This window comes from Macrobrachium rosenbergii, chromosome 2, assembly GCF_040412425.1.
Source record: "Macrobrachium rosenbergii isolate ZJJX-2024 chromosome 2, ASM4041242v1, whole genome shotgun sequence".
Lineage (NCBI taxonomy): Eukaryota > Metazoa > Arthropoda > Malacostraca > Decapoda > Palaemonidae > Macrobrachium > Macrobrachium rosenbergii.
Window position 1 is genome coordinate 32,200,850 of NC_089742.1, and position 10,219 is coordinate 32,211,068.

General features: G+C 36.0%; 1 protein-coding gene across 1 annotated transcript; it reads left to right on the forward strand.

Annotated features, from left to right (window-relative positions):
- The first annotated feature begins 215 nt into the window (after positions 1–215).
- On the forward strand, positions 216–9,349 carry LOC136849245 (uncharacterized). Its single transcript, XM_067122509.1, has 6 exons — positions 216–239; positions 1,144–1,289; positions 3,421–3,539; positions 4,061–4,175; positions 5,069–5,346; positions 8,820–9,349. The coding sequence occupies exons 1-6, from the start codon at positions 216–218 to the stop codon at positions 8,858–8,860; spliced, it is 723 nt and encodes a 240-aa protein (XP_066978610.1). The 3' UTR covers positions 8,861–9,349.
- The last annotated feature ends 870 nt before the right edge of the window (positions 9,350–10,219 follow it).

Genomic DNA, 10,219 nt, shown 5'->3' on the forward strand with positions numbered 1-10,219 from the left:
GAAAAAATAACTGACCTATTAAATTTCAGGGACCTGGAACTTAAAGTGAATGAGAAAAGGTTTGACTTTCAAAAATATCTTCTGTACTTCTGTTCACAGTGGCTGGATACGTATCGAAGTATACATGAATTTAGCTTCAACAAACACTGATACGTAACGTAAGTCTGACAGTGAATTACTTGATTCCAGGTATCGTCAAATAAAGGAAAACCAGGATGTGGTGGACTCCAATCTCCTTGGTACTTCCTTGCTTGTATTACTTCTTGTACAACTTCTTCTGTCTGACGACGTCTCCCTCAGGTGAGATGTTATTTTAATAGTGTCTAACTATAATACACTATCAATCTATTTTATCAGTTCCTTAACGGATTCCCATTTTAAGGAACAAATGAAGGAAAAGAGTGCTAACGGAGTCCCATTTAAGGAACAAATAATACACTATAAATCTATTTTACTAGTTCCTTAACGGAGTCCCATTTTAAGGAACAAATGAAGGAAAGAGTACCTAACTATATTGCGCTATCAATCTATTTTATTAGTTCTTTAACGGATTCCCATTTTAAGGAACAAATGCATGAAATAGTGCCTAACCAGAATGTACTAAAATATTATTTCATTAGTTTCGTAACGGATTCCCATTTAAGGAACAAATGCAGGAAAGAGTGTCTAACCATAATACACAATAAATTTATTTTATTAGTTCCTTACGGATTCCCATTTTAAGGAACAAATGAAGGAAAGAGTGCCTAGCTATAATACACTATAAATCTATTTTATCAGTTCCTTAACGGATTCCCATTTTAAGGAACAAATGAAGGAAAGAGTGCCTAACCATAACACACTATAAATCTATTTTATCAGTTCCTTAACGGATTCCCATTTTAAGGAACAAATGAAGGAAAGAGTGCCTAACCATAACACACTATAAATCTATTTTATCAGTTCCTTAACGGATTCCCATTTTAAGGAACAAATGAAGGAAAGAGTGCCTAACCATAACACACTATAAATCTATTTTATCAGTTCCTTAACGGATTCCCATTTTAAGGAACAAATGAAGGAAACAGAGTGTCTGACCACAATATACCATAAATTTTATTTTATTTTTGGTTCTCAATGAACAGCCTTCCTTCCTTTTCACAGATAACTTCCGGTGAACAACGGGAAGAGACTGCCATACCTGTCGAAGGGGATCCTAGGGCCGGTCCTAATGACTGCAAGGATATAGCTGGCGGCCTGCCTTCAATCAATCCTTCCGCTCAATCTTCCTGTTGTGGTTTTAGTACACCGTAAGATTTAAAACAGGCTGCATTCATTGCTATTTATTAATGTTTGATACTCTATATTCTGCTTTTCATCCTCCTACCTAAACTCCATTTGACTTTCATTCTCTTCTGGTAAATCCTCAGGTATTGGGGGTAAATACTTGAGGTTCCAACTTATTATAGGATCTTTGTAGCTTAGGTGATCGTGGCCTTTGGTTTTCTCTCGAGAGTCCAAGGATCTATCCTCATGTAAGGTAGAAATGTTTCTTTATTATCTATGTTAATTTCTAGCTGAAAAGACAATTGTTAACATGTTATGAAAAGGATGATTGGCTTTGGACAGTCGGTTTTACAGAATAAGTATCAATGACCAGATTTTGCTTTTGAAGTCAACTGAACATTTCAAAGGCTTAAAATGCTTTTTTTTCTGGAGAACGAAGTCTCCGTGTCCCCCCCCCCAAAAAAAAAAAAATTAATTAATTAAATAAATATGTAAATAAAAAAAAGTAAATAAAATGCAATTTCAAAAAAAGAACCTTCATAATATCTGCGGTCATAAAATCTCATAATATCACGAGTCACTGAAATGGTGAAAAAATCCACAATGCTGTAAATGTAAATATATATCAAGAATATACACACACACACACACACACACACACACACACACACACACACACACACACACACATATATATATATATATATATATATATATATATATATATATATATATATATATATATATATATATATATATAAATATAGAGCTTAGCTTTCGAGAGCCTGCTCGATCCTCGAAAGCTACCTTTTCTTATATATATTCTTAATATATATTTACACTGACACCATTGTGCTAAATAAAAAACTTAAAAATAAGTTCACTTCAAGAACAATGCAAACTCCATACAGGAGCAATATATCATATTCCAGCAGATTCGTTAATTGTACAGTAATTAACGTCTTATTAATAGATACTTTCTGAAATGACGACAATAATCATTTAAAAAAAAACACACAAAATTTCATTTCATTATTTGAAAAGTCTCCAGTAATATTTACATCAACATAAAAATCCCCTTTCGAAAGTTACAAAATTTTTTTGCAAGTAAATAAAGACTACTGTCATGAACAATAATAAGCTCTGGGTTTTCTAAAAGGATTCGTTAACTTTATATATGTTATAAAGGGAGAGCGTCAAAGCAAAGTACTTCCCATTTCCTTTTGTCCTTCATTTACAAGACCGCTGTTCTCCGGCGTGGATGTCTGCTTCTGCCAGAGATTCATCTCTTTCAGATAGAGTGGTTCGTGGTGGTAGGTTTCTGTTTCCTAATATTAGCAGTTTTGACTTGCACCATCGATGGAAGGTCTCTCGTTTGCCAATTTTTTTTATAAGTTGTATTTTAACAGAGATTTTTCACATTCTCAATTGATCCTTGATCCCCTTTTCCTGTCGAGAGCAATCAGATTCACTGAACAGAAGCACCTATATACAGTAAATGTGCCTCGCTGTAGGACTTCTCAGTTCCTGAGATCCTTTATTCCTCATACCACTGGGCCGTGGAACAGCCTCCCTGAAGATGTCGTGCAATGGGAACATCAGAAGTTCAAGCGAAGATGCAGTGCATTACTACCCTAATGCAAGTCTTGTATTTTGATAACTTACATTTTTTCTATCGGTTTATCAATTTGCCAATTTGTTTTTCTTTTTAAGAAGAGATCTCTCCTGTCTGTACTTCCCATGACCTGCTCTTACTTCTCTCTAATGAACGCCATATTCTCTGGAAGGTTGAATTTCAAGTCAGTGGCCCCTGTGGTGGGCTTGTTCCATACGAATAGGGTTCATCTTCTGAATAATAATAATAATAAATAATAATAATAATAATAATAATAATAATAATAATAATAATAATAATAATAATAATAATTAAAAGCCACAGTAGTGTTAAAAGCATTTATGTACAGAGTTAAAAACGATAAGGTATCTGAAAGTCTCCCCTTACCGTTTTTGAATTTGTAAGTAAATATTTTTAACACTACTGTGGCTTTTAATTCTCGATATGATAGCCTCGTTACAGGGTCGCCTTGTTCCAGCAATAATAATAATAATAATAATAATAATAATAATAATAATAATAAATTTCCATGTCCTCAGTGAGTGCGAAAAATTGCACAACGGAGTTTGTAAGCTGCGACAGGATTCTGGAGGCTGCGACTACACCATTGACCTCTGTCCTCGCACTGACTCGAACTGGCTCTGCACTTGTTGCGCATGTAAGTAGTAAATAAATTATATTATTATTATTATTATTATTATTATTATTATTATTATTATTATTATTATTATTATTATTATTATTATTATATAATGCAAACATTAGGGACGACAAGCCTTAGAAGCCATTTATAGTAAATTAGTAATAATGATTATTATTATTATCATTATCATGCAAATATTCTGAAATGACAAGCGTCTATTTCACAACAACAACAACAACAATAATAATAATAATAATAATAATAATAATAATAATAATAAAATAATACATGAAACCAACAAAATAACGTCATCTGAAAACAATTTAGCATTCCTTAAATAATAATAATAATAATAATAATAATAATAATAATAATAATAATAATAATAATAATAATGACACGAACAAAATGAATAGGCACTAAAAGCAATTCAGCATTCCTATATTCAATTTAAACTGAAAATACAAAAAATAGGAGAATAATAATCTATACTCGCTCTTATCATTATCATTAACGAATTCACTACCCTTCTACAGCATGCGACGGAGAAGCCCCGAATAACTGTAAGGCGAATGGAGGCAGTTGTCGAAGGAGTTGCGCAGAGGAGGAGGTGTACGCCTTTTGGCACGACTGCGCGAGACGAGATTGCAGGTGAGAGAGAGAGAGAGAGAGAGAGTGTGTGTAAAGTTTGAATTTACTGTACATGAGAAAGCTGTGCTTAGTATACACGGAACTGGTATAAACATATGAGATGATCAGTTTGAGCTGTTCAGAGTCTTTACACCTGAGAGAGAGAGAGAGAGAGAGAGAGAGAGAGAGAGAGAGAGAGAGAGAGAGAGAGAGAGAGAGAGAGAATGTAAAGTTTGAATTTACTGTACATGAGAAAGCTGTGCTTAGTATACACGGACCTGGTATAAACTTATGAGATGATCAGTTTGAGCTGTTCAGAGCCTTTACACCTGAGAGAGAGAGAGAGAGAGAGAGAGAGAGAGAGAGAGAGAGAGAGAGAGAGAGAGAGAGAGAGAGAGAATGTGAAGTTTGAATGTGCATGTCTGTATGTCTGTGTAATAGATAAAGAGATAGGCATATATTTAATTTATGTTATATCTGAAGCCCATTACATCTAACCCATCTCAAAGATGGTTAAAAAATAAACCCGCAGGGGGGTAGTGTCCTCAGTGCACCTCATGCGGTGCACTGTAGGCGTTATTTAAGGGCCTTCGCAGCGTCCCTTAGGCCCCTAGCTGCAACCTCTTTCGTTCTTTTTACTGTACCTACGTTCATATTCTCTTTCTTTCAACTGATTTTCCACCCTCTCCTAACTATTGCTTCATAATGCAGCTGTGAGGTTTTACTCCTGTTTCACCTTTCAAACCTTCTTGTTGTCGGTTTCCCTTTCAGCACTGAATGACCTCATAGGCCCCAGCGCTTGGCCAGTGGCCTAAATTCCATATTCTGTTCTGTTGAAAGATAGTAAAATAAACTCCTAAAATATCATGTATTTATCTGGTGAACATTTCACTTATAAACTACCTCTCCTCCAGGTGCTGTAAGGAATGTCTCCAGAACACATGCGCTGGGGGCGTAGGCATCTGCTCCCACCCAGCTCGGCAGTGCCCCAAGGGCTTCTTCCAAAGCGAGCAACTCTGCAGGGGGTTCAACGACAAACCGTGCAAGTGCTGTGTCCCTTGTCAGCAACCCGACTGCGCAGGCGCGACTGGACTCTGCGACGATAAAGACCGACCCTGCCCAGATGGTAGCGGCGGCAGTGCTGACGTCAACTGCGCCTGCCCAGATGACAAATGTCGCTTCTGCTCCCAGAGTAAGTGGTCTTTCATTCCTTTTACCGTACCTCCGTTCACGTTCTCTTTCTTCCATCTGACTTTCCGCCCACTCTAACAGTTATTAGAGGTTTTCCCACTGTTACACCTTTCAGACCTTCTTGCTGTCAATTTCCCTTCCAGTGTCGAATGACCTTATCATAGGACCCAGCGCTTGGCCTTTGGCCTAAATTCTATATCCCTATTCCTTAGTTCTTCGTTGGACTAGTCGATATCGTTCTCCGCTAGCACTTTGCTGGGCCTGCGTTCGATTCTCCGGCTGGCCAATGAAGAATTAGAGGAATTTATTTCTGGTGATAGAAATTCATTTCTTGCTATAATGTGGTTCAGATTCTACAATAAGCTGTAAGTCCCGTTGCCAGGTAACCAATTGGTTCTTAGCCACGAAAAATAAGTGTAACCCTTCGGGCCAGCCCTAGGAGAGCTGTTAATCAGCTCAGTGGTCTGGTTAAACTAAGGTCTACTTAACTTTTAACTTTTATATTCCTATTCCTAATTCAGTAGTGCTGTAGATTGCCATGCGGTAAGTAGCAGGGTAAAGAAGTAAATAAATTAATTATGAAATGGAATGAGGTCAAATAAATAAAGTACATAAATAAGTAAACAAGTGACATTAATCAATAAAATAAACATAGATGTAAATGAATAAAGTAGATATAGATAAAATCAACTGATAAATTAAACAACTTAAGTTATTAGGTAATATCTCTGTACTCTTTCACGAAGGAAGTTAATGGCAGAAATGGCAGAATGCAGAATTTAGGCCAAAGGCCAAGCACTGGGACCTGTGAGGTCATTCAGCGCTGGAACGGAAATTGACAGTAAAAGGTTTGAAAGGTGTAACAGGAGGAAAACCTCGAAGCTGCACTGTGAATTATTGTTATTAGAGCGTGGAAAGTAAGACGGAAGAAAGAATATGAAAGGAGGTACAGTAAAAGAAACGAAAAGGGTTGCAGCTAGGGGCCGATGGCACGCTGCAAAGAACCTTAAGTAATGGGAAAGGTACACAGTAAAATTGCTAAAGTAGATAAAGTTTCTCCTCTAAGATTCTGTGGTAGAAAAGCGACGAAAAAATCGGTTGCAGATATTAAAAAAAATGAGGCCAAGTTAGTTGTCTAACCAGCTGAGGTAACGCAAGATTCTGCTAAGATGCTGATAGGGAATAAATAAGTGTACATTTTGGTGTCTGTCAATGCAAACCTGAAAGCGGTTGGGGATCTCAATGAGCAAGAACCACTGCTGGCATAAGGCTAGTAGCTTAATCAACAACAACAACAACAATCAAAAGGGCGAAACCAAACGCGGTAATAAACGCTGTCATCCAATCCTGGCTGATCTATTTATTTGATTTTATTGTTTCTGAAAACTATGTTGAATCCTAAATGCAAAATACTACATCAAGTAAGGTATTTTTTATATCTAATCATACTTACACTGATATATAATACATCATTCATGTTAATGCCAAAGAGACGATAGAAATGCGTTTAAAAATAACAAGTGGTCAAATGATTTTCGGTCGTTTCGCTTGTTTATAACGAGGAGCCGGTAGATTCTGGTACGCAGGACAGAAATTGAAGTCAAGGAAGGAACCACCACTTAAGAAGCCGGTTGGTTTTGTTTCCTCCAGGGACCGATAGATGGCTTCAGACTGTAGTTTTGTTACTTAATTCCACTTTAACAAAAGGGGGTTAAGTGTCAGGTATGCGAATTAAAATGTCATTCATTATTGTTGTATACATTTTAATATAATTTTGTCTACATTAACTCTCCGATAAATATGTCTCCTATCAATTAGAACATTAGATAAAAAAAAATAATTTTAATAAGACGAAATTAAATATTTAGATATCCTATCAAAATGTCATTTTTGCTCTATATTTTAATATAATTTTATCTATAGTAATAATTTAATTTTCCATGTAAAAAGCGACGCCAGTTTTAGTTGCCACAAATCTATCAATCAATCATGTGGAAGACGTATTCTTCAGGTCGACGTACCCAAGGGGCTGGTACGTGATGTATGTACCTATGGACCTGGTGCACACATACCCGGGATCAGTACGTCACGTACCCAGTATCGTTACGTAACTTGCCCAGAAGCGGTACGTGACGTACCTGGAATAGGTACCTGATGTACCTAGAATCAGTACGTAATGTACCCAAAAATCGGTACGTCCCTTACCCAGAATAGGTACGTAATTTGCCCAGAATCGGTACGTAACGTAGCAAGAATCGGTATGTAGCGCACCCAGAATCGGTGCGTAATGTACCCAGAATCAGTACGTAACGTGCCCAGAATTACTATGTAACGTAACCGAATCGGTACGTAACATGCCCAGAATCGGTACGTGACGTGCCTATAATCGTTACGTGGTGTACCCCAGAAATCAGAATGTGACGTACGTAGGATATGTAAGATAACGCAACGTGCCCAGTTGGTACGTGACGTTCCATGAATCGGTACGTGACTTGCTCCCTGGGGGTCGGTATGCGAGTACGTAAGGTTCATAAAATCGACGTTTGACGTACCAAGGGGTCGGTACGTGACGTACCGGGGTAGGGGGCTGAACCCGGCAAGTAACGTGCTGAGAATCGTTACGCGCCGTACCCCAGAATCAATATACAACGTACCTAGAACTGTTGCGTGACGTATCAAGAATACGCGAATGTCGTACTTAGAATAGTTCCGTCTCGTACCTAGAAATGGTACGTGTCGTACCTGGACCCAGAACTAGAATCGAATCTGACATGTGAGCTTAGTGATATGTACTATTAATAACATTAAATAAAAGGTAACAGTTACTTAGCTAATTCATAAATAGATATTTATATTGTGAGTAAATAGAAGATAAAATGAAATAAGTGAATGAGAAAATTCAAGACTATTTTCCACGTCAATTATTGCAAAAAGTATTTCGTCAGTATCGGTCAATGCGTATATGTACTAATGCGTATACATAATAATGCTAATTAATAATGAACCATATCAACATTTCTTGCGTTCAGCTAAACTGAATTATTATTATTATTTTTTTTGTCCCACATCTAGTTTCAAATTACTAGGCGTTATTTTTAAATTGTTTTTATTATTTTATTTTGTATGTCTTCAAAACAGAAAAACTTATAGAAGGTGTATTATTATTATTTTCATCCATATTTACCACACCTTTATTTCCTTCGAGCAAATCATTGTACTTATAATTCCCTCACTATCCCTTCAGCGCTCTTTGTGTTGCAGAGAGCTAATTCAGGCTTAGCTCTTGCCAATAAGCAATTGTTTATCCAACTCACTCACACCCGTAAACATTTTTGTTTACTCATTTGTGACCACTTGCGAGTTTCCCTTCGTTTTATCTATTCATTCACTCGCTTCTTTGAATTTTTGATTTGTTGCAAATTTTCCAGTTTTTCAGTTCATTCAGTCGGTTTTTTTTTTACTTTTCACTTTCAGACAAAGCTCTTCCATCAACCGAGGGCCCAGTCAACCCTTGAAGGTGATGATGATAAACATGGATAAAGAAAGGCTGGAACAAGAAGGAAGATGATAACTTGCAAAATGTTAAAAGCCAGGAATTACCCCCACAGCAAATTCCTAGGTATAATTGTATTAATTATTTGTCCATGGTAAATTCGTGGTAGATTAACACCTTTTAATAATTTAACACCTTTGATCATTACTTAAGGATTCAAGATTTAAATCGGCAACCAATAATAAAAAAAAAATCAGGATTCAAGTGATTTGGTAAAATCATAGTTTAACAAATTTATCCTTGCATCAATACTTAGAAACTTTGAATCAGACATCAGTCTAATTTTTATTTATATTTTTATTATGGTTAGAAATTGTTTGGTTTAGTCAGATGTGAAAATACTTTGCCTTGTCAGAATTAGTTTATCTAATGCTTCATTGGAACACTGTGATTGGTCATTATAATAACACTTGCAGTATCTCAGTATTGATAATAAATTGGGTTAACGTAAGGATCAGAACTTTTATTCATCCACCAAGTTTTTTTTTATTTGTACGTTGTATTCCCAAAAAATTATTGTGTTAATTTAAAAATCATGAAATTATGCTTAGCATTAAAGTTTTTTTTTAAAGGGCGAGAGGAATATAGTGAATATATATATATATATATATATATATATATATATATATATATATATATATATATATATATGTGTGTGTGTGTGTGTGTGTGTGTGTGTGTGTGTGTGTGTGTGTGTGTGTGTATTATGTGCGTATCTGTAGTTCAGGCTATTTTCCCTTCGTCGACTGCAGTGTCTGACAAATTTCCCCTCCTGTCCAGCTCAAGTCAGTATGTAGGACAAGAGAGTGGAGGGAGTAGACATTATACATATGCATATGCACTGCATACATGCGCTAAGGTTCACAGTGATCTACATACGTTCTCAAAACACGTCCTTTCGTTGTGCCTTTGCTGAGGACACTGATATCACGAAGACAGGATCCTTTATTCACTAATAATCAGATAATTTCTTTTGTTTTCAAGTACAAATTCATCTTTTATGTGTAAAATCATATTCATATTCACGCACGAAAATACCGACTACGTAAAATTATTTAAGAGTAGCCAGAAGTATGTTTGCATGTTCAGTCAAGATTCATTGAAGGAATAAAGAAAGGGTGCCGAAGTAATGTGTCTAATGAATGCTATGAGAATTCCTGCTCCATTCAACTCTTCGTCTACTTGTATATACATTAGGTATTTAGGCTTCTCATAAACGAGTTAAAGAAGCGCCCATTAAAACAACACACTGATTTATTTCATATTTAAACAAAAAATCCTAATTATCTCTTTTTTACTAAGGACATTAACTGGTTTTATA